Source organism: Stegodyphus dumicola, chromosome 5 (genome assembly GCF_044657685.1).
Source record: "Stegodyphus dumicola isolate Sdum_Otavi_A_Nest chromosome 5, ASM4465768v1".
Lineage (NCBI taxonomy): Eukaryota > Metazoa > Arthropoda > Arachnida > Araneae > Eresidae > Stegodyphus > Stegodyphus dumicola.
The window spans coordinates 205,870,813-205,896,239 of record NC_140772.1 but is presented as its reverse complement, the minus strand read 5'-3'; the positions used below and the strand labels follow the sequence as shown (position 1 = coordinate 205,896,239).

The window sequence follows — 25,427 nt, the reverse complement described above, 5'->3', positions numbered from 1 at the left end:
ACTGAATTTATGTTCTGTTTTGAATCAATTCTACTAAGTTTTTTTTTTTTTTTTGTATATTAAAAAATGTGTTGACAGCTTGTTATTTTAGAAAGGCGAGAATGTAATTCAACCAAGAATGATAAATAACTGATAATAGAGCAGTTTGGTTATAACAGTATCATTGAGCCATTTTTTATATTCCTATATTGCTGTATGATGCATGAAATGAGTTGGCTGAATAACAATATTAGAGAATTGTATTAATAATAAGTATGAATAGCAATTAAATTAAACGTAATTTAATAAAGGATCATATCCTGAATTTTTTTATGGGGTAAAGATGAAAAACTATTTATTTATAATTTTTTAACATTTATCCTATATTTTCATACATATATATTCAAAGCATTGTGTTCAAGCGTAGCATCCCAGTTTTTTCCTGCAAATTAACATTGAAAAACAAGTGAATAAAAGTATTGTTGCGTTTTTCTTTTCTGACATCACTTGTTACGTTATTTTCTTCATGGTTTCATGCAGATTTGGAGTGGATAACGATGACAACACTTGATGGAATATCGAAACACACTTTATTTACCAATATTAATCAGGATAGCTCCAAAACACTTTTACAGTCATCGAAGATCTATGATAAGCACGCTGGAACAATCAGCGACATAGCCTTCACACTGTCAGGCAATAACGGTGGAGACAGCTTAACTGCAAAGTACCAGAGTACAGCTCCGACTCTGCTCGGTCGTTCTCGGAACTCCACGTACTATCAAGACTCTCCACGTTACAACTCTCGACGACACACAGAGCACGGCTCCCGCCTCTTCGGTCCAGTCATTCCCGGAGCTCAACACGCTCTCTCGACGATGCACTAACCATGATACACTAAGAGACTCTTCGATGCGCTCAACGACTAACTCGGCGTTAGACTTCGAGACACTCACTCAATGACTGACTATCCGCTTGCTAGACGAGGCACACACTCACCGACTGTGGACCAGCAGGGTTTATATAACTTTCGGCCTGTGTTCGAGAACATTCTGGACTAAACCGGTAAGAATTCGTTCCAGAAGGTTCTCCATCCGTTTACAGTATATTGCCAATTTTGTCGCCAAATGGGCGATTTCCCACCAAATGTGGCAACGCTGCCTTCCTTTGCCATTTTATGGCAACCCTAAAACTACTTTATGGGGAAGCCATCTTACCGCACTTGTATATTTCGTAACAGTATTTTAAATTATGAAAATCTGATTAAAATAATTGCAAAATATACAGTTAGCTATCAATTAACTGGGCCTTTTCTAAAAAAAATTTAAGTTCATAATTTGTGGAATGATGGAAATATTAGTCTCATAAATAGGCAAAACATAGAACAAAACTGTCCATAAAAAGTTAGGAAAGTTGTGCAAGATAACAGCAGTAGTAGCAGGTGATGTCTGCCAGATAAAAAGTTCTATTTATGCAAATTTGAAATTAATTAAAATTTTATCATTAAAGCAGTATTTAGGCTATATGAGAAATGGTTTTTATTTTTATTTTTATTATTTTTTTTAATACAGTAAGCTTTGAATTCTCAATCTGTCTCTCTGAGCCTCTGTTTGAAATTAAAAATCTTGCACCAATTTTTTTTTTTAATTCTCATGCCTCTTTTTTGAAATTGAAAATTATTAATCACTTTTAAATTATAAGCTAATATATTCTAAAGGCTCATTACCACTACTGCGTACGAACACGTTGCGTCAATTGAAGACACGCCTACGGCATCCGTACAAGCGTTTCCACTGCTGTGTATCCATAAAATATTTTCATTTTCCGCCGCTAGGTGTCACTGTAATATTTTGGCGCCAAATAAGCAGTTCACGAGTTACGACGCTGAACATCTGAATTTTTCCCGCTTAAGCGAGTATTGTTTGTTTTGGATTTGATATGGATCCTGACGTAAAACGCAAAAAAGTTTTGTTTACTAAATTCCATGTTATTGGAAATTTTTATTTCTGCTTATGAACTGCGAAAGTAAAGTACGCTAGCAATTTTTAGATAAGTAAGGTTATAATGCATATTATGAACATCACTAATTCCATAGAAGCTGAAGTAAATTTTTTAAAAAAATCTGTGTTTCTAGAAGCCTTAAATATTAATAATATATATAAATAATATATATATATTATTAAAACTAAAATGTACTGTTAGTGAAAAAGTAAACAAATAAATAAATAAAATAAAAAAGTTAAAGGGATTAAAAAATAGTTGGTACTTTAAAAGTATAGAGCAACATTAAAGAAAGGTTCACAATATTTACGCAAAATTTGCTATGCTTGTATACCGCTGACTTCAGGGTCATAGCTGGATAATTTATTAGAAATCTCGTTTGCTTTAAAATGCACTATGGGCAGTTATATTTTATGCATAATCCATAAAATATTATTTTTAATTTAAACATTTTTAATTCATATCTCTTTTTATAAAAGAAGTTATAAAAATAAGATTTTTCTCTTTATATATACACACATTAGGTAAAAAAAATGGAAATATTTAATTAATTAATTCCTGCACTTCTGCTGGAGAGGACTGAATTTAAAAGCAATTATTATAGTAATTTTTTTGTTAAAAAAATGTTTAGAGCATTAATACTGTCTCATATTAATTGGAATGAAAGTTTAGAGTTGTAAACATCCCAAAGTCTGAGCGTATGTATATACATTCACATAAAAGTGAAACGAAAAAATATACATATATATCTGCAGGGTTTCAAAATAAATTAAATTTAAATAATTCTCTTGCGCCATTGCTGCAAGGAATGAAATTTGAATTTAACAAACATTTTCTATTCGTAAAAAGCAAATTAAAAGTTAATTAAATTTAAATGAAATTTAACTGCGAACTAATATACAATATCATTTAAATTCTGAGAGCATATGTAAATCAAGTGCAAGTATCAAAATCTGTGAATAAATATATAATTCCAAAAATTTATTTATCCTATTATTCACTTATGCATTATGCATTTTTATAAATTTTTTGGGATTAAATCTATCCTATTATTCATTTATGCATTTTTATAATTTTTTAGGATTACTAATCTATCCTATTATTCACTTATGAATTTTTGTAATTTTTTTAGGATTAATAATCTATCCCATTATTCACGTATGCATTTTTATAAATTTTTGGAATTATATATTTATTCATGAATTTTGATACTTGCACTTGATTTACATATGCTCTCAGAATTTAAATGATATTGTAGATTAGTTCGCAGCAATAATTAATCATTTCTTTGTTTGCATTAAATTTCATTTAAATTTAATTCACTTTAAATTTGCTTTTTACGAATAGAGAATGTTTGTTAAATTCAAATATATATGTGCAGGATATGCTTTAAATTAGTATTATATAATTTTAAAACTTTTTTGCGGGAAAAATTTAAATAAATAAGAGCATAAATAAAACAATATATTTAATGCATATGATAATAGAAATAAATTATAAAACACGAATATAGATCAAATTGGAATAAAAAGGTAAGAAAGTTGCAGACAGGGTGCAAAAAGTGTATGGGATTCGAACTCACGACTCCAAAAAATGAACATCGTTGCCATCAGCTTTACCACTAAGCTAGGATTGCACGTGAGTCGCATGCATATTTTGGCTTATATACATCATCAAGTAAATCAATTCTTAAAACTTAAGTTTTTTGGTCCTATTTCAGTGTGCTATCGTCTGAAAAATTCACCAGAGTTTGTTCTTCAGCTTCTAGTACATTTTTTACAAAAATCATTATCTTTTAAAGTGGCGTTCCGATTGAAGTTAAACGGGCTGCTAAAAATATATTTCATGTGCTTACAAATATATGTTAGCCAAGAAGATATATCTATAAAGGGAAATACAAATTTAACATACTCTTCAATGAACTGGAGTATTTAAAAGGCTATCAAATTTAATTTATAATTAACGTTTTTAGTTTTTACCTGTTTCAAAAGAAAAAAATAGCAAATCTTTTAATCATATCTAATTTGCTGTAGCAGTTTGATATAGTCAGACATTCATTTTCATTAAAGCTAAATGAGTATGCAAAACTAAAAAATGATTATCAGAACAAATTTTGCTATTTCATGGACTTGGAATTATAATTTTTGCCGCTGATTTTCTTGAACTGAATTTCTTGAACGAACAAGTACTCTAGTTGCAGTTATCTTGTTTTTCTTATCTTTTTTTAACTAAATTCAGCTGATTGCTGTCTTTTTCAGCACGCAGATTTCTCGCTATAATGTTAATTCAGAAATAAGTATTTTTTAGCAAAACATTATTTCCCTATTAGCAAGCGTTCATCGCTACTTCTGCCGCTATTAATTTTTAGTGACTGCACCTGATTGCTCCTTTTTTACCACGTGCATACCTGCCAACTTTTACAAATTTTTTCTAATTTTTACAAAAATTCGTCTTTACGATTTTACGATCGTAATCCATTTTTTTCCTGTTTCAAGTGTTTTTAGTGATTTTGTCGAAATTTTAGAATTTTTCGCCAATTCAGCGTTTTTTGCCAATTGCATCGTGTTTTACCGCCAACTATCGACTACTTTCGAATCCAGTAACCTGCGGTTTCTCCCAACTCGCCGCTTAACCAGCCAACCCAATGCGCTGAACTTGTTTCTCCCACTCTTTTCTTTGTGGGCGGCAGATTATTTTTTCTCGTTCACTTCTGCAGCAAGGGAATTATTCAGCGAGTGTGGATTGTCGCATTCTTTTTTTTTTTTTTTTTGTTTGCCTGTGCTTCGAATTTTCTTAATACGTCGTTGTTACGGAATGAGTTCAAAAAAACCGTATTCTCAATATTTTCGGCCTGCCTACAAAGCCGAATTTCCAACAATTAAAGAATCCTTCAAAGGAAATAACTATGCATTTTGTAACGTGTGCGTGTGTGACTTCATAATAAGTCACGGTGGAAGAAGCGACATTGTGAAGCATGTTAAGTCTAAAAAGCATGAAGTTAATGCTTCGGCTTCGACAACGTCAAAGAAAGTGGATGATTTTTTTTCAAATTCGGCTACAAAGTTCTTGTAAATGCTGAAGTGGCAAATTTGAAATAAATTGAAAATTCATCTTTTGAAAAGATTCGTTTTTTTATTGATAAATTTCCATTTTTGTTAACAATTAAAGAAAATGAATGCCATAATGATGCTTTAGATGAACTACAGAACCAATTTTCTGCTGCACAGTTTGAAGACTTTGCCAGTTCTGGAGAAGATAGACTTGATGTCCTCGTTGGTACCTTAAAAAGAATAAAAAGAGCTGATGGAATACCAAAATATGATAGACTAGCAAGAGTTTTATGTGCTATTCTCGTAATTCCACACGGTAATGCTGAGTGTGAGAGAGTCTTCAGCATTGTGAAGAAAAACAAAACTATGTTTTGTTCTTCAATTTCACCAAAAACTCTAAAAAACATTTTAGTTGCTAAATGTTATGAGGAAACTAACTGTTATGACAGGAAATTTTCCAAAGAATTTTTGGCTAAAGCAAAAAAATGCACTCTAAATTCATTGCAATAATTTTTTTGTGTAAGTTCTTGTTTTATGTTTCCTAATAAATTTTTTAGTTACTACTTAATTGAGATTTACTAATGTAAGTACAATTTTCTTTTTTCTATTTGTATAAATTGTTATTTTTTTAATATCAAAGCATGATATTAATTCTTCGTGTTCTTCTGAATTTTGGAGAAATCTTCTGAATTTTTATCTTTAGAAGTTGGCAGGTATGCACGTGACCCCAACGCATCCGCAGACATGCGGATAGAAGTTGAACATTGTTGAAATCCATCCGTATGTCATCCGTCACCGCACACTGACCGGATTGCAGATGTCATTCAAAGTGAATTCGCTCGCTGATTGGAGAAACGCATAGGCACCGCAACGCATACGCAGCAGGGAAAACAGGCCTTAAGTGACAAAGAATCTTATGACTGGAGCGCCCCTTGGGGTTAAGGGATAGATTTGGGAGTGTAACTGAGAGTTAAAATTGCGAAAAAAGAAAGGGATCGGTATTTAAAATTACTATCTAAATATCAGAGTTTTTGCTGGAAACAAAGGACCTTTATGTATAAACTCTGCAGAAAAAAAAATTATTGATCAGTTTTTGACTCATTATTTCGTGGTGACAGTATCTCTATGTATATTATTATGTTCCACTAGTACATATGTACAATGGATGCATAATTAAAGGCATTAATCATGATCTTTGCATCAACTCGATTGTGTACAAAACAAACGATGTAAATGGCTACATTGTTATCACAGAAAACTTGTCATTCCATATAGCATTAGAGAATCTTTCTTTAATTTATTTTCATAATTTTATATGTGATTGTTTATGTAAATTTTTATTCACTAATTTTTATAATTGCATAAATTTATTTATTTTTATGCAATAACTTTTATTTGAAACTAATGCAATTATTTATTTTTGTTTCAGTTCTCATAGAAATGTTCAGAGATCAGAATATAGTACTGATGAAAGGAGCAATATGTGCCTTAAAGAAATGAAATTATCAGATAGTGTAAATATTTCTTCAAGTATGCATAATACATATAAAGGTCCTCCTAAAGATGGATTGCAGACTGATAAGGTATGAAAATGTTAACACCTCACATGAGTCACTTAGATATGTAAATAAGTTGTAAATGAAACTGTTACTTGTGAATTCTGCAAAATGAAATTTCCAAAGAAAAATTTTAAATGTAGCATGATCGTAATGCATGATGTAATGTAGCTTATTATTCAAATAATAAAAATTTTTAAAATATTAATGAAGTTTCCAGAATTATGTAATTACAGTTGAATTATTATATTTTGAAAATATTTTTTACATTTTTAGGTTTTACTGGGATCTGAAAGCTCTTTCAGTTTGAATTCTTACCAGTTAACCATGTCATCTTTAGAAGATTTTGATATTGGTATGTTTCCTCTCATATATATGATGATAAAATTTTAATTTATATAGAGCAAAATATAACTGCTTATATTTTGTAATTTTGTGTGTGTTGAAAAATGTTGTTTTTAATTTTAGCACCCTGATTTACAAATAACAAAGTTTGTGAACTTTAATTACTATTAAAATTTTGATGTTCATTCTCCTAACTTTTACAGAATGATATGCAGAAATTTTATTAATTATGGTATACACATTCATTGATATTCAGTTGATTATGCTTAAATAGGACATACTGGGATTGTTTTGGCCCATTTAAGCTGCAGCTCCAGTTAAATGAATTAATGATAAATTCTAAAATAAAATATGTAATTGGTATATAAATAATAATAAAAAATTATAATTAGGTACATATTTTAATTCTTTTTTAAACTAAAATACTGAAAATATTTGTGCTATAAATTTTACAATTATTTTTTTTTTTTTTTTTTAAATTCTGCAGAAAAGCATCTATTGTAGTCTGCCTTTTGCTTCTGAAATTTTGCAGTTCTACAAAATCGGCATACAGTGCAGATCTAGGGCTTCCTCATAGACTCCAACTACTAAGAATTTTCTGTAGTTTCTACAGAAATTGCTGAAAAGCTGTGAGCTACAGAAAAATCTGTTATCTTTCCAATTATCTCATTCAGTTAGATTGTGATGAGAAAAAAAAGCACCTGATTTTGGGAGCTGTAATTAAACTCGAATTTTTTAAGTTTGTGAATTATGCTGCCTCAAAATAAAAGGCTCAAATTATTTCATTTTTTTATAACTTATGATCACAAATTTAAAGAATTATATTCTACAAAATTCCTATGCATTATAAAACATCTAAAAGTTTCATTGATTTTGCAGTTTGCTGGATATGTTTTCAGTTGCATGTAGCATAAAAGATGACTGTAAACAGCATATCTTTCCTCTAAGGCAGGGGTTCTCAACCGGTAGTACACTTATCACTGGTGGCACGCAAGAGAAAAATAGGTGGTACGTAAAGAAGCAAAGTATTTTTAACTATCAAATTCCAAAAATTAAAATCCTGACATCCTGGTTGAGGTTTTACTCCAACACTCCTAAATTTATACGATCTGAGCTTTATTCAAGGTCAATAGCCGCTTATAGATTTTATCAAGAGGCAAAAGATCTGTCTCCATGGCAGAATTCGTGGTTCTTCCATGTTGTACATTTCACAAATATTCATTTAGCCATAGACATAACAAAATTTTCCATAAATGATGTTTTAAAAGGCACAATATAAATGGATGCTGTATTTAATATGAAATAAAAATAAGTTCCTATAGAAAAGATAATTTTATCTCATTAATTCTTTTAGAGTTTATCGATTTATTAGCATGTCAACACTTTATATGTCGCCATTTCCAGGCTCATATTGCTCCACTTTCAATGAGAACCGTTTTTTACGTCGGTTTGCTGTCTATAACAGTAGGGATTTTGTCTTCTTGTTGCTTTGTATTCCTTACTTTTCTACGCGATTTGAGAATATCATCTGTTTTTGAAGAAGTCGTAATATATTGTGCATTTAAATATTTGTGAAAAAATAATAAAACAAACCTAGATTTTCAAAATGAAAAAATGGCTAGGATTGACTAAGCGGAAAAGTGAGGTTACACAGGTGATGTATCTAGGACAATCTACTAGCACTAAAAATATTGTAAAGAAAAGAAAAATGTTTCTAGAAAATATAATGAAAGTTATTTATCATTTGGGTTTCCTTGGAATGGAGATGAAATGAACCCTCAACCTCAATGTGTTGTTGGCAGTGAACTGTTATCCAATCAAAGTATGAAACCATCGTCTCTTAAAAGATATCTTGAATCTAAGCATGTCAATTTAAAGAATAAATCTGAAATCTATTTTAAGAGGAAATTATCAAAGTTCAAAAATTATAGACAAGTAATGAAAGGTTTTTATTACTTCAAGTGAAAAAGCTTTGGAAGCTAGTTACCTGGTAAGCCTAAGAATTGCTAAGACTGGGCAGGCTCACACTATTGGAAAAAACCTTATATTACAAGCAGCTAAAGATATTGTTTTAACATTATTCAACAAAAAAGAGGCTAATGAACTTAATAAAATTCATTATCAAATGATACAGTAAGTCAATGAATTCATGAAATGACAAATTCCATAAAAGACACTTATTGAAAAAATAAAAGTACTGATGTAATGAACTTTGTTCAATTATTAGTTTGCATATGTTTCGAAGAAGATAAATGAATTGTTGAAGAGTATTTATTTTGTGAATCTCTTCATGATAGAGCAACTGCAAGTGAAATTTTCAAAATAATTGACAATTTTTATGTCTGAGAGTGTCCATCGAATAAGTGCATTGCCGTATGCAGTGACGGAGCTCGGGCTTTAACAGGAAAACATTCCAGAGAGATTTCTCAAATAAAGAAAGCCGCACCTGAAACTAAATTTACAACGAATTTTTTATTTTTATTATTATTTAATATTTCTATTCAGAAATAGGAAAAAGTCATTATAAAATGTAGTGGTGGTACTAAAAGTTTTCAATGAACGGCTGCTCTAAAAAAATTAGAAGCATAAAGAAATTAGAGCTATGAAACTGAAATAGATATGAAATTTCTTTATAAAAGATAATGAATTTTTATGTTATAAAAACCAAATGCTATTTAAATCGATTTTTAATTGAATACTACTTTCCAGTTTCAGTTTTAGACCTTTCAAAGCAGCTTTTAAATGCAGTGTTTTGAAATTCTGCTGAAGCCAAAAAAAAAATGTCATATTGTATTTAGACCAAATTTAATTATGAAAACTCTTGATGCTGTTCTTGTTGAAAAAAGTAAACATACAGGCAAATGAAAAACCATGTTATTAAAAAAAATATCGAATTCGAAACTTAATTTTCGACCATATAGGTATATATATACATATACATATGAATATATATATATATATAATGATATTTTTAAATCAATTGATTAAATTAAATTCTAATAATATTGCTTAATAATGTGTTGGTGATTCTCTACCTAAATTGCATCCCTGTTCCTAAATTTTGGCGAAATCCTTTCTTTAGTATAAAATATATTAACCTGTTGGCGCCCGCCAAATCACCAAAGTCATAAATCTGTCATATTACATAAAGTCCTTAAGAACACTCCTGATGAGAAGATAGCATCACCTCGTGATTTCAATTAATATCGCTGATTGGATGAGCCTCGTGACGCTCACATATGTATAAGTAGGGCTTCTGCTCAAGGTACGAGGAGAACGCTTGTGAGATGGATGCTAAAATAAACCTAGCACTTTATATTCCAAAATTTGTCTCATTCCTGTTGCCCCGGCTGCACAAAACAAATAATGTATGAGAAATTACATTTCATATATATACCTATATGGTCGAAAATTAAGTTTGGAATATATTATGATTATATGTATCTGGTTGTAATGAAAGTTTTTCACCAAAAACATTCTTAATAAAGTTAGAAAAAGAAACATAATATCAGTACCTTTAGTGTGGATAATAATCACCACCCAAATCTGTTATTTTCGGCTAACATTATGGTAGTTTTTCAAAGCCTTCGGCCCAGAAACTTAGTAGTTGGGAGTCCAAAAACCAGATATTCCAGATAAATCTCATTTTGGACGTGCAGAATGGAAGATAGCACCATTTTGCATAGACGTCCAAAATATTCAGACTGTTGTAGGAGCAGATGTGAAAAAAGGTAGAAGTCTAAAGGAGTGATGTTGGGGCTATGTGGTGGGTGTGGCAAAATATTTCCATACAGAGTCTAGCCAGTGAATGCAAATACATGTGGTCTTACATTATCTTGATGCAGCATTACCTTTTTGCAGCGGAACTCAGTTTGACGTGTATCCTTGATAGCAGCATTAACATGGACTAGCATCTCGCTGTACACCTTACTGTGGAGGGTTTTACCTTTTTCCAGATCCAATTTGTGGATAATACCACAGCGATCCCACCAGGTACAAAGCATGATCTTTTTGTTAGTCAAATTGTAGTTTGCGATGCAGCCGACGGGCTCACTGTGCTCAGACTAACCCCCTTTATGATCTTTGTTGTGGAAGTAAATCCACTTTTCATCACACATGACGATCTGGTCCAGAATGTTGTCCTTGCGTTTATATTAGTGCAGATTAGTACAGGCCTGAAAACATCTATCCTTATCTGCTTGAATCAGCTCACGTGACACCCAGCGACTGAACTTGTACATCAGGTTTATGCATAGCGCAACTACTGGACTTGACACTAACGTCTAACTACTTAGCAAGTTCTCGCAGGCAGACCTTATGAAGGTATTTCATATTTGAAAAATTGCATATAAAATATGCTCCTTATAATATGTGGTATTGACCTTGACATTTTTCTCCACACATTCTTTAATTTTTATTTACTGTTTTTTGAGAAACTAGTGGCAATAATAAATCCTTTTGAAAAACTTTCTTTAGATTCTTTGATCCACATTTTAAGTTTTTTTTTTTTTTGTTGTTGTTGTTGTTTAAGGTTTTGATAAATGGATCTCTTTTTATTGCAGTCATTTAAATAAACCCAAGATTCATCTATTGTGGCAACATTTCTCCATTTTTGTCCAGATAAGTGTTTCTCTTAAAGAATTCTGCATACGTCCATATATCGGGGAGAAAAATGATGCGCATGATGATTTTCCGCCTTTCTAAGATTCAAATCAACATTAAACACCTTGTTTATAGTTGACTGAACATTTTAATGATTTTGGAACTCTCTTTTAACTCAGAGAATTTTTTTCCAATATTTAAGATCTTACCTTCGAAACATTCTGTTTTTTTCCTTGCATATGTATTTGGTGCTTTTTTTTCTACTCGACACCAAACTTTGACATTTTTCACTTTATTGTTGACAGCATTACCTGTTATAGCTTTAGATACTGTAAAACAATGGTTTCACAGTGTATTTTAATAACTAGGTTCGAATAGTTTTCTTCTGAGAAAAGACAAATTTAGCCTTCCATCCATTGCTTCTTTAAAAGCAACATTTTGCATGAAAACAAATCTCTCAAGCAGCAAACAATACTTTATACTTTCAGAGACATAATTGCAGTTAAAAAAAATAATTTTCAAACAGGTAATTTTTTAAAACAAAGCAAAATCGGCTAAAATGTTTGTAAACAGCCTCTGTATATTAATAGATTTAGAAATATTTCTACTTGATTAATGAAATGAAAATTTCTAAGCAATATGCATATAATTTACGAAAAGTATTTTTAATTATTCAATTTTTTATATTTATCGATTTTTAAGTTAAATGTAATTAAATCGATTACATTTAACAGTCCATTAAAAGTTAACAAATGATGACTTAAAAAATATGCCTTACATGCACAAAGCTGTAAAAATATCGTTCACACATTGACTCCTGACAAGTTTTGCTATAAGTTGGGGTCTGTGCTTCCTTCATCACCCTCTTGCATAAAACAACCCTCTTGCATATAATAGCACTTCATCACCCTCTTGCATATAATAGAACTGTAAATTTTTTTACCTCCACAAGCACAAGCTCTCAACATCACTTTCTTGTTCTCATCATTGTTTAGTTAAATATATACTAGTTTTACCTAGTATATATTTAACTAAACAACATTTCTTCCCCCTTGAATTGGAAAAGCTTCACAGAACTCCAATTAAACAATAGCAGAAGCTTTGTGGGTAAATTTCATAGATGCAAAGTCAAAATTGTGATGAAATGTGTAACGATGATTAGCTGTCTAAGATTTTTTATTTGTGTTTTCTGAACATGTGTTTTAATGCTCTTTTAGTTTGGTTAATCTGTATCAGATCACACTGGTACAATATATTATAAATTGTCTGAGAATTTTAACTATAAATGGGAACTTTAATAATTGAAAGGTTATTATGGTTATTTCTAATAGTCAAATATCTTTCTTGATGGCAAGAAAAAAAGATATTTGAAGGCTTTATTAGTGACTATGAGACAACATCCTCTGTCGATGCCAACTGATTTCAAATATTTGAGTTCATGAGAAAGAAAAGATTCTGGAAAATGGACTTATTAATGAAAATATATATAAGAGTAAAAAAGTAGTTGTTTTTTGTTTCACAGTTTGATATAATTTAGCATGGTTAGGCAAACAGAAAATATTCCCAGTAAATAGTAGTGTTGAAATCAGATTCATTGTGAATAACTGGGAAGAAAAGGAAGGTGATTATCATATTCAGTTTCAGAAGTGAACTGGATAGGTGGATCATTTGAATTCACAACATATAAAATCTTGTTTAACATAGCAAATTCGGAGCCAAGAAGTATTCCGAGTCTTTTCGTAAATTCATCTTAGAATAGTGCATGTAAATGTCAGCAAGTACTGGACTAAGGGAAATATTGAAATATTCAAGCTGTCCTTTAGTTTGGCGATAGTAATCATTTTGGTAAACAAAGTGTGTCTGACTCAAAGAAACTATTATGAGGCTATTAATTCCTCAATTTCAATATATGTGAAATGGAATTCTCGGAATCTGGTTTCAAAACATTTTAATGCTTTCTCGATTAGAGCATTAGAGAACAATGATTTAACATCAAAAGAATCCACAAATGAACTGTAGGAAGAATAGCCTTAAGTTTATTGACAATTTCAAAAGAATTTAGTACTGTGTAAATAATGTTAGAATGTAGTGGAGAAATCTGAAAACCAAATATTTGTCTAAAGTGTTGTTGTTCCTTAGATAGAAACTACAGTATGAGAAGCATAAAGAAGAGCATAAAATCTAGCACAGTTAGCAATAGGTAATGATTTTTTAACTGATTTGGGTGTGTATGAGAAGCTGTTTTAACCTTTCAGAGGTCAGAAACTGAAAGTTGTGTAGGGATCAGGCAGTACAGACTTTTAAATTATCAGTTTTATGATTTCATCAATGTATTGGTGTTTGTTCCTAACAACAATCTGCCCACCTTTATTAACTTTGGAATTAATAATATTTGGGTTAGAATGAATTTCAAGCACTGCTTTTTCCTTTTGGTTAAGATTCAGAATGACAGATGTTTTATTAAGATTAACAATGTAGTTGATAGCTCTTCCAAAAGTTTCCAGTTACCTAATGTATGCGGAAATGATTATTTCTGTTAGCAGTTAAACACTAGACTAAGTATACCCTAAGGCCATTCAGAAACTTTAATACAGTCAAAAGTCGTTAATTTGGACACCCATAATCCGGAATGATCTATAAACCGGACCTCAAAGCTACAAACTTTCTGCGCATGCGTCGCGTTCACGCATGCGCATAGGCGTTTACGAGTGCGCATAAGACCTTTACGGCTGCGAATATGCGTGTGCGCATGCGCGTTTAATGTGTAACGGACATTATAAGCTAAACTAAAATTATCTAATTCAGTTAATGTTGCAGATTCCGTTGTTCCTTAATCTGCGAATTGGATCCGGCTTATTATTTTTTGCAGACTGTTAGAGCAATTTTATAAAAGTAAGCTTGAATTTTCGATTATGTCAAATAGAATTTCCGAAATATATTTACTAATATGTAAAGGATCTACAAAGCGAAAGTATGTTTCGAAATCCGAAATCTGTTTATCAATTTCACACCGCAGCGCGCAATGAATTGGAAATTGATCTGTCAGCACTATCCTTATGTTCAGGGCAGATGTTTTTATTTTATTTGGCTTATAATTCCTTACTAAATGTAGTATTTCATCTCGATGTACTCCGTACTTGATATGATTTAAATCAAGTTCCTCGTCATTATAATTTGCTTCCCATAGTGAAGAAAGTGGCACAGAGGTTATTGAAAACGAAAAAATTTCGATTGACAAATTAGTCGGTATTCTCAATACAGCAATTATAGGACTTGAACAGCGGAACTGTGTAACTAAACAAGAAATTATGTCTGTTTAATAGAATTAAAGAGAAAGTATTATCCTGTGAAACGAAGCAACTTAAACAACTTACATTGAAAGAAATGTTTAATAAAGTGAACAAATAAATATTAAGCTTTTTCTTTTTGTAAATTTTGATACCCATTAGATCATAATTGTTCTTTATTTCATAAATTACGGTTTCATATTTCTGATTTTGTAATTTCTGCATGCCATCTTACCAGATTTAAACTGATGATCTATAATCCGGAATCGCCGAATTCCCGACGAGTCTGGATTAACGACTTTTGACTGTAAAATGAAGTATTTTTCTATTGATGTCATCATGTTTCATACATAGCCTTAAAAAACTTTACCTGAGTCTAATCTTGTAAAAAAAAAATTATGATTATTGCTGAACTATTAATAGATGCGGGAACTTTTTTAATGATTATATCAAATTATAAATTTTGTTTTTTGTTTTGTTAGAAAATATTAATGTTGTTAATTTTTGAATTTTTATGCATTTTAATATAGATTGAGATTGATTGTTTGTCCTACTGCTATATTTTTACTCCTGTAGCTTTTCATTAATAGATTTTCATTTTTTGCTTAGGTTCCAGTCCCCATTTCAAAATGAGAAATAGTTGGTTAACAGAAGATTCTCTTAACTCTATGACACTTCCTTTTGAACCACTGCCAGATTAATTAATTGTACATATGAAAATACATCTTATACTATTGTATATATTGTATATTCTGTACATATAAATTATTTTTAATATTTAAAATTATATATGTACATAATGGTTTAATGTGTGATTTACTAGATTTTCTTTTGCATATCCCTTCACATTCAAACCATTGTTGATCCTAATTAAAATATTTTAAGTGTGTTATCATTCTGCAAAGCATAAAATATTTAAATTTTCACAAATTATCTTGCTTTTTATTGCATCATACGTATTTTCTTTGCTTCTTGAAAGTGAATTTGTAGTAATCGTTACAAAGCATTACTTTCTTTTTTAAATCAATTTTGCCACTAAAACGAAAATCCGATCTACACCTCAAGTATGAAAGATATCACCAGCTTCAGAAACAAGACTGTGAAATGTTAGATCAAGATCAAGCCCATTCGTCTGAAATAGACGAACAATGGTAAGCAAGACTGGAAAACTCTTGAGTATGCACTGCTCAAGCCCATTCATCAGAAACAGATGAGCAACGCAACACAAGTCTATAAAACGTTCGAGTACGCACTGCTCGATTCAGACAAATACTGCATGTTGATTTAAATCTTGGTGCATTCCATTACGATGCTAATCATGATTACAGTCTTGATCCAAGTATGATCGTTGGGAAGATGGATAAAGCATACATGTATTGCAGAGTCCTCGAATTCAAGAATGAAGCACCAGAAATGTGCTTCGCAGGTGGAAAAGTGAAATTTCCAGCATTAAATTCACAACACAAACCATTATCAACCTTGGTATCAGGTGACACTAGCCAATTAAAACATGCAAAATACGCATAAAAAAGTCTCATAACAGAATTAAAACACATTATTCCCTAACTTAATCATTTACTTTATTTTGTAATTATGTTTCACAGTCACTATATTAGCAAATCAGGACTTACACGAATACATATATTTGGTACACTCATACGGCTCATGCTGTCATGACAGCAATGAAAAATTAATAGACCTGCACTTACCATGAAAGCATTTAAAGAAACCCAAAATTTTGCATGCTTATACCTGAAAACTTCTGACCGAACCGTGCGCCTACTTTGAGTCCCTAGAGTTAGTTAAAAATGCAGAATACTCATATTTCGATCTGGGTTTGAATTTGGGCAAATAGGCTGGCTGAATGGTTGATTATCCCTGTGCGTAATGTTAATAAAAGCTAGTTTGTCTTAGAAAGTCCTCCACAAAAGCATTCCTACCCTTAGACAGATAGCTCTTATGCTCTTTGTCATATTTAAATAATTCACTGGGGTTTATTCTCTGTATCGCTAAAAATCACATATGAATGTTTATTAATTTTCTGTTATAAATATGATGATTACTCTTCTAAACTCATTTTTATAAAAAATATAAAATTTGCATTTTTAACATTTAGACATCATATCAAATCTAAATTAGTGTACACTCTACATATTACATCTAAATTAAACTTTCATTACTGAATCAATAATACACAAAGTAACTGATATAAATTACATTATACTGTAATGTAAAATAAAAATACTTGATAACATTCAGAAAGATATAATGAAATTTTCTTGCAGAAAATTGAATAAAATATGAGAAATAATTAGGCATTCTGTTTTATTATTACGTAATTTAAATAAATTATTTTAATACATATTCTCTTGTAGAGCAATAAGAGTTACAGGTTTGGGCAATAATTGTCCTTATATTCATCAAGAATATGATTCTTCAGCTAACCAGCTTCTATTTTTTAATTGTAAGGGATTCTGTAACTTGAGATGTGCCAAGAGAAGAAGAAGTGGCTATTCTACTTCTTCAAGGTGATGTTCTTCAGAAATAAACATTATGTTCAAATAAACATCTCAAGATATTAAAAAGCGAATTGAGGCTGAAGTAGGCTGCAGTAGTAATAAATTGCTGAATGCTAGCCTATCGAACCTAGGTTGGCTGCATAAATGTTTTTGTAGTTTTCCCCATATGTAATGCAAATACAAGTCAGTTTCCTTAGAAATTACTCCGCAAAGGCATCTCTGTCCTTAGATAAATAGCCTTTTTGTGCTTTGACTTATTCAAATAAATTAATTGAAGCTGAAATGGCTATGCAGCTTTTGCTCACGCCAGAAAGAACAAGGATGTCCAAACAAAAATATAGTTTGTTGGATCACACATTCCTTTTGTTACTGCCATATACGATTCATTTACTTATGGCGTCAGGAGTTGACCGAACTACGACTTGCTTCAAATGAATCACGATGCAATTGAATGGAATAATTACATAATAAAGGCATGTGCCAATTCTTTGTTATCTTGTCCTATTGTTAAAAACCAATTGACAAAACAAAATTGTAGAAACTGATTCACAAAAAGAAAAAATAATAATAAAGTGTTCTTTCCCTCCCACTTTTTTAAGTATTTTATTAGGAAATTGGAGAATATTCTATGCTGCTGTTCCCAATCATTCCATTTGATGTATTGTAGTATTGATCCAATAGTGTGGGGAAAGAAGTAAGCCAAAATGTGCACCGCAAATGCTTGGTATGACTTTAACAGGAATGAATTTCTTTAGGATACTTTTGATAAGCAAAATGAGAACTAAGATAGCAGGTTTCACAATTTTAAGAACATAGATGACTACACACACTTTAACACCACGAGTGATGTTATCTGCAGGATTGTCTGATCCGGGACAATGATACCACATATTCGACGATATTTTACCTTACATTTCTGACACGCGATTTTGTACGAATGCTTTCCATCACCGTGGTGAATTCTTTATTTAGTGAAGCACAGAGAATCGGCCCATAAATAAATCTTGGCTTGAGGAAAATGCACACGAACATTGTTTTGAAAAGAGCCACTATTGGCTATCACTAAACTTGCTCTGGAACATTCAGAGCTACGGAATTTCACATTAGAATTCCATTTGGTCTGAGTCATTGATGTCATTTTTATTATATTAACTTCATGATATATCTTGTAAGATTCTAGCTAAATTAACTGAATTGTGAAGCCACTATTTGCTAAGTTCAAACTATATCAATAATAAGACGTGAGAAGGATGAAAAGACCTTTTTATTCAATTGAAGAAGGAATTTACAGATTGCAGTCCTAGTGCTTACAAACTTAGCCAATAATTTTGGCTGCAACTCAAATAGAAATATAACATTGAAACTAAGTTAAATAATGAGCTGAAGCTTCACAGAGATAAATAACGCGAATTGGCTGTTTGCCGTACCAACGATGTAAGCAACCCGGCAATTAATATGCATGGCCGTAAATTTGAAACTTAACTCAGTGAAACAACGTGGTGGAGCGTCAGAACACTGAGTCTGAAGTAATTCAAACACCAGTAGTTAAATAGTATCTTTCTCATGGCCTGTGTTAGGTATATTACTGCCCAGCGCAATCTCTGCGGGTCCTCATCTCTGCTGCCGAATGTATAGTTAAAGTCTAAAACTTTTCCCGCACCTAAATTTCAAAGTTTTTGCATACCTAAATGCTGCTTGTGCTTCTAAGAAAAAAAAAATCGGCCGCACCTGTCTGGTGCAGGCTCTGTCTACTTTGCATAACACGGGAAGCTGAAATGTCATTCTAGCACGAAGCGAAAATTAGGGAAGATAAAAAAGATAAGTGACTGAATAAAACTTGTTAGTTTAAAACTAAATACTTCTTTACGATCTGTGCAGCAGCTTCTTCCTGCATATCTGATCCACAAATGAAGTCGTTCGCAAAATTTCTACAGTTCTGAGATAGATATTTTCAAATTTCTTTAAATGTAGTTTAATACAAGAGTTCAGCAAAAATGGGCTTGATTTCGCTCCAAAAATTACACGACACATCCGATAAACTTGAATTTTCGGATTGGTCAAACTTCAATTCTCGTTAATCTGTAAAAATTGCATAGCATCCTGATCTTCAGAAACAATAGAAATTTGAAAAAACGCTTTCTAAATGTCTGACGTAAATGCAATTCAATGAAGTCAGAAATTTATTAAAACTTTTATTTAAAGTACAGGAAAATGATTTGTTCTTTAAAGTAAATTATCATTTAAAGGTTCATGATTTTTTTCCTTTGAAGAAGCATCATAAACAATGCGAAGTTTTGTCTAATTATGATCTTCACGGTGAGAAATATGTATAATAGTTTCATTTCCCAGAGAGTACGACCTTTTCCTATTATTTCTTCCTTAAATTGACTGTCTATCACTTTTCAATATTGCGCGTAAAAGCTCAAGTTTGATTCAAATTTCCAGATCGTGTTCAGCATTTTTAAAATTGTCACATTTTCATCTTTCCGGGGAAGTCTAACTTCATATCGATCTCCTTTTTGAGTAATCGTGTTTTCAAATATTTGAAAAGCCATTTCTTTCTTTCTTTCTTTCTTTTTTTTTTTTTTTCTCTGCCCTTGATGAGGGATATTTTCTATTCCTATGGATTCAATATCCCAAAACGATTCGAAGCTTTTTAAAAGTTTCTCTTCTATACTTAGCTTTTAAACACGCAACGTGCATTTGAAAATCCGAAGAAAAAAATCCTCTTTGTGTACACCAACCAAACAAGGTTTCATCGCTACGACGTTGCTGCTTATCCTTTTTAATTCTTCACTTGCTATTTTCCGTACATTATCCGAGACGATTAAAACGGATCTCATGACGCGATCTCTCTGTGGACACCCCTGGGACCTGTCAAAGTGATGCCGAATGTTTGGAACTTGGACTTGATCTCTACATGTGGTATTTGTATGTCCGCATTTCTAATGACTGGTACTTAGATGACTTTAAGGGTTATATATTTTTCAGGCTCATTAGTATTTCGCAGAGTAAGTACAACTTTCTTTCGACGCCAATGTTTTCCGTTCTTTTCACTGAAAGTATGCAGATTTAAAATAGTTTTTCCTTTCACTGGTAACTTTAATTTCTTGATAAATCTTCTCAAATAGCAGAGATTTGTCCACCGCCGTCAAGAAGAGACCTCACAATACTTCTTCCCTCGACCCACAGCATGCACCGCTTGAAGCATAATATTATGTCCAGTTTTAGCAGAAAAAATTCTGAGCAATTTCCGTCGATGTTTCTGTCTCCGTATTTTTCACACTGGAGATGGCTGATGCGGGATTTACGCAAACACTTCAATGATATTTACCACGACAGTTTCTGAAGGAAAATTGATTTTTCTTACAATTGATTGCTAAATGTTTGCATCCAAAACACAGAAGACACTTTCCGGTACGCTGTAGAGACATTAGGTTATTTTCAAAAGCCAGAGAAATAAAAAATGAGCAATCACCTTCGCCAGGAATCGAACAACGGACCTCTGAAATACTGGCTCAGTTTGCTGACCACGAAGGCACGCTAGGAAGGCGGGAGAAATACCTTATATACTCGCCTTTTTAAAGGGCGACTTTGCTTTTTAGGGGATCCAATTGCCAAATCCTGGGTGAGGAGAATCATCATACAATACCCTTTTTAGTTCGAGCACCACTGTAGACATTAGGTATTTTTTCGAAGCAGGCAAGAGGAAAAATGAGCAAACGGCTTCGCCGGGAATCGAACCACGGACCTCTGAAATCCCTCCCAGCGTACAGAACCACTACACCAGGAAGGCAGGAGAAATACCTTATAGTGATTCTAAGTTTACAGAGAATATTTATTCTAGAAGTCAGTAGTAACTTGGATATAAGAAGTTATTCTGAAGATGCCAACTAAAAGATGCTCTTCACTTTCATCATCACAATACCTGAAAAATTTAACCAGTATTTCAAGTTTTCTGTGTCTGCGACACTTTTTTTACGCTGATGAGATCGCTCCCATGCCCTCAGAATATCTTCTGGCAGCGCAGTCTCTACAAGAAGATAATGCATAGCTACATAAATCTCACCTTTTTACCCCTAACGCCTCCAAAGCTCTGAGTATCTAATTTATCATATAAATTGGATAGAATCATACTTCTATCTTTCGCGGCCTGAAATCTGTTATCACCATCTAAATTTATATCTTCTTAGATTTCTTTGAATTGTCCCCAAAATTCTAAGCAATTTCGAGTTTCCCCACTGAATTTTCCAACTTCGGTTCTTTAAAATCCTCTTAGAGGAATTTTCTAAAATTTCAGTTGTAACTACAGAAACCGAATTTATCATTTAATGTTGAACTTTATTTTTAAACCGATATCTTTAACGCGATGTGTTTCATTAGTTTAAAAATAAATCAAATACTCACTTTCGTTTGCAGCTTTTAAGAAAAGTTCATAAATTTGTGATTGAACGTCAATCTTCATATCAGCTTTTAGAATTTCTGCTTCTAAAGTATTGGCGGTGATTGTAAACGACTGGCATACAGGCTTATGCTTTCGTAATACATCTTCAATTTTTTAAAATAAAAAATGTCTATATTGTTATGAATTTTGTACTTAGGTAGGTAATTTTAGCAGAATTATAAGTAAAATTGTATTTCTTTTGTAACATGAAGAAAAGCTATGCCGGAAAAGTAAGAATACAGGGGCAAGTGCATTTAACATTGAGTGAATGGCTATTTAGATGATTCGGCGAGAAATCGCCAAAAGTCGCTAAATTTGGCAACATTTTAGTCCGGTTTCTATGTCACCGTATCTATTCAAATTAAATAAATGTAATTAACCACCGTGTTAGCTGTAACCTAATTTCCCCCGCATATTGCTTTCCAGTTATTTCGAGAAGTAGAAAATACCAGAAAAATCTCGGCGGCCGGTTGAAAACTATCTGAGGCCGAACAGAAAGCATCTGCTCTCAATTACTTAATTATTGTTCTTGCGAGTGGTTATTTCCGCGTGAACTGAGATATCCGAGTTAGCTTTCTCTTTAGATGCGTTTTGCATTGCGTCCTGTTTAACATTCTTAGTATTTTGATGTGTAACTACTGACTGTACTGTGTGATACTGTGAACTTCTGTACGATCTGCGGAAAATTCCAGAACTTTGAAGTGTTTATTTTGATAAAATAAATGTTTATTAACCTATCATCGGATCTGTGTGCATTCAATTTGTTACAAACCCGTACGCACACAATAATTTTGGCGGCAGCGGTGGATTGAATGCCAGTAACAAGAGCTATTATTGTAAAAAACTGAGTGTTAAATTTATAGTTGTCACTAAATTAGTACAATTCAGTGTGGCTCCCCTGAGTGTCTAGGCATAATTGCTACCATTCCACTACACTCCGGAATACCTTATGTAAAGTTATCGGTGTAATTTCAGCTGCAGCAGCCATAATTCACTGTTTTAATTGTTCAATGCTTCCAGTCTTCACTCGGTACACTTTGGACTTGACAAAACCCCATACGAAAAAGTCTAGGAGAGTTACGTCTGGTGATTGTGGAGCCCAAAGCCGTTGAGAGCTACGACCAATCCAACTATCAGGAAAAGTTTCATTAAGGTAATTACGCACAATAATGGCAAAATGGGGAGGTGCTCCATCCTGATGGCAAACAACAATGTCATTAATGCCATCTGATACTAGCTGTGGCTCAAGATATTGTTGCGATATTTCGAAATCAATTTCTCCAGTGATGATCCTTTCTGCAAACATGAAAGGTCCACAGAGCTTAGATTCAGTTATTCCAGTTCATACATTAACTTTAGATGTCTACCTGAGATTCGCATAACGAGTTTTGTTGTTCATCAGCCGTCATTCGGCAATTATTCCTATTAACATGGATGCTGAGATGGAATGTGGTTGCGATGGTATAGAGAACATTCTCCATTAAGTTTTCATTATTCACAGCTTCCAACAAATAATAAAACATGGCTTGCCGAACTGCATAGTCCTTGGCTTCAATCTTATGCACAGTTTAAATATAGTAGACATCCTTGTTAACAAAGTAGAGTTTTCCAAATAGTAATATGCGAAATACCAAGTTCCCAGCTGATCTTCGTGTTGATGTTTGGGGGCTACGCGTAATCGCTTTTTGTATGCTTTGCTCAACTTGTGACGTATATCAAAGATTTTCTAGACCGTTCTTCATCTTCAGCGTTCTTCATTAACACTACCAGTTCGCTTGAATTTGTTCACCAAGGCTTTAATAGCTGCTCTGGTAGGCGCTTGTTTTCTGAATTTGCGGGCGATGTTCTCCTGCATCTGTTGATACGTTAATCCATATGTGCGGGAACAAACAATGGCTATTCTTTCCTCTGTTGATAGCATTAGTTCAGATCGCCTCCAAAGAAATTCGAATTAGAATGTATTTCTCAAAAATATATAGAGACTTTATAGACACCCTGTATGAACGTCTGCCAAACGAAATTTCCTTTCACTCTTGTTGCCTAGCAACGAATCCTGTAAAGCGCATGCCCCAATACAGTTTCCTTTTTTGATACTCATGTTTTGATAGACTGATATTTGTTTCGTTTATGAATGGCTGCTGATTGAGTGGTTAGATTATGAATAAATGAAAGATGAATTTTAAAAGAAATTAGTTTCGTAATTTCGCAATTACAATCAACAACAGTGGTCCGTCGATCAGGAGTATTCCGATAATATTTGAAACAAATCCCCCCTTTTTTTAGCCTGAAAGGGCGTTAGACTCAAAGAGCTATTAACCACAGTCGTTTCACTTTTCAAGCTGTTGCCACTAAATATTATCGCCATGTATTGCATTTAAAAGAACTAAATAATTAAGAATCTGCATGAATATATGAATATATCTCGCATTGTGAAAAAATAACGGTACCTAGAGCCATGAAATTTTGAATAACGTAGTCCTTCAACCGAACATGGGCATTTGAAAGCCCAAATTTTTAATCTCGAATTCGTTTTATTATCTATTTCAAATCTTGTAAAACTTTAACAAATTTTTGATGAACAAACTCAATGATTTCAAAGGGAGCAATAACAATACTTTACGGAAAAAAAAGAAAAAAAAAAAAAAAAAAAACACTTTTATCTCCAGCGCGCAAGACTGTGCATCGGAAATTCTAAAGATGTGCTGTTTTGGAATGTTTAGTGATAATTGTGTTGAATTGAATTTTATGGGTTTAAGTGCGAAGAATATGATATTTAATCAATAAAGGTGAAACACCTTTATTTATTAAAAACACGCCATTTTTAGGCGTAATATAAAAATCTTGAAGCTTTTTTTTTTTTTTTTGTTTTGTTTTGAAGAACTTAGTAACGTTAGGGAAATGGCGTCATCAGATATTACTCTTCTCCTTCCAAGATGAGGTAGCTGAAAGCACAAATAACGCTATTGAAGGCTTCGTGACTTATAATGAGCCAAAGGTCGACACTACAGACCTAGAATGTAGGCTGGACAATGTTAAAATCATTTCAAATAAACTTGAAGAACTTAAAGGCGAATTTTATGAAGAACTTAAAGGAAGAAGATTGTGAAAAGTACGAAACTAATCTTCTCGGAAATGGAGGTTGACCTAAAAAAAAATTGAAGTAAATATTAGACGCTTTTTAAGGAAATCGGACACTAAGGCCAGTAGCAACTATACCATTTCTAATAATAATGTTGTAGTATCAAATAAATACAGTTTAAATGTTAGATATTCCCTTGCCTAAATTCAACAGAAACTACTAAGAATGGTTTCTTTTTAAAGCTCAATTTAAATCAAATCGTCGATGACAATGAGAATTTAACCGAATCATAAAAACTAAAGTATTTGCAGTCGGTTCTTATTATTAAGGCAACGGCGATTCAAACTATAGATAGTACTTATGAATCTCTGTGGAAAACGGTTCTAGCCAAATCTGAAAATAAACGGTTAATAATCAATAGTCACGTTACTAAACTATTAACGGTACCTAAAATGCTTCCCAAACAACCAAAAGAATTGAGAATCTTAATTGACAGAGCTCACAAGCATCTACGTGCACTGAAATTAATGGAAATAAAACCTAACCATTTAACCCATATAATGTT

At 32.3% G+C, this 25,427-nt stretch overlaps 1 protein-coding gene across 2 annotated transcripts in view; it reads left to right on the top strand.

Moving 5' to 3' along the window:
- dgt6 (dim gamma-tubulin 6) overlaps positions 1–15,744 on the top strand; it is a 77,584-nt gene extending 61,840 nt beyond the window's left edge. The window contains exons 15-17 of one of the 2 annotated variants that reach the window (XM_035373491.2): positions 6,460–6,613; positions 6,863–6,941; positions 15,430–15,744. In XM_035373491.2, coding sequence (XP_035229382.2) covers positions 6,460–6,613; positions 6,863–6,941; positions 15,430–15,521 — 325 coding nt within the window. In that variant the 3' untranslated portion in view covers positions 15,522–15,744. The remainder of the gene's footprint in view (positions 1–6,459; positions 6,614–6,862; positions 6,942–15,429) is intronic. The other variant, XM_035373490.2, reaches the window with a different exon arrangement.
- Positions 15,745–25,427: the final 9,683 nt, after the last annotated feature.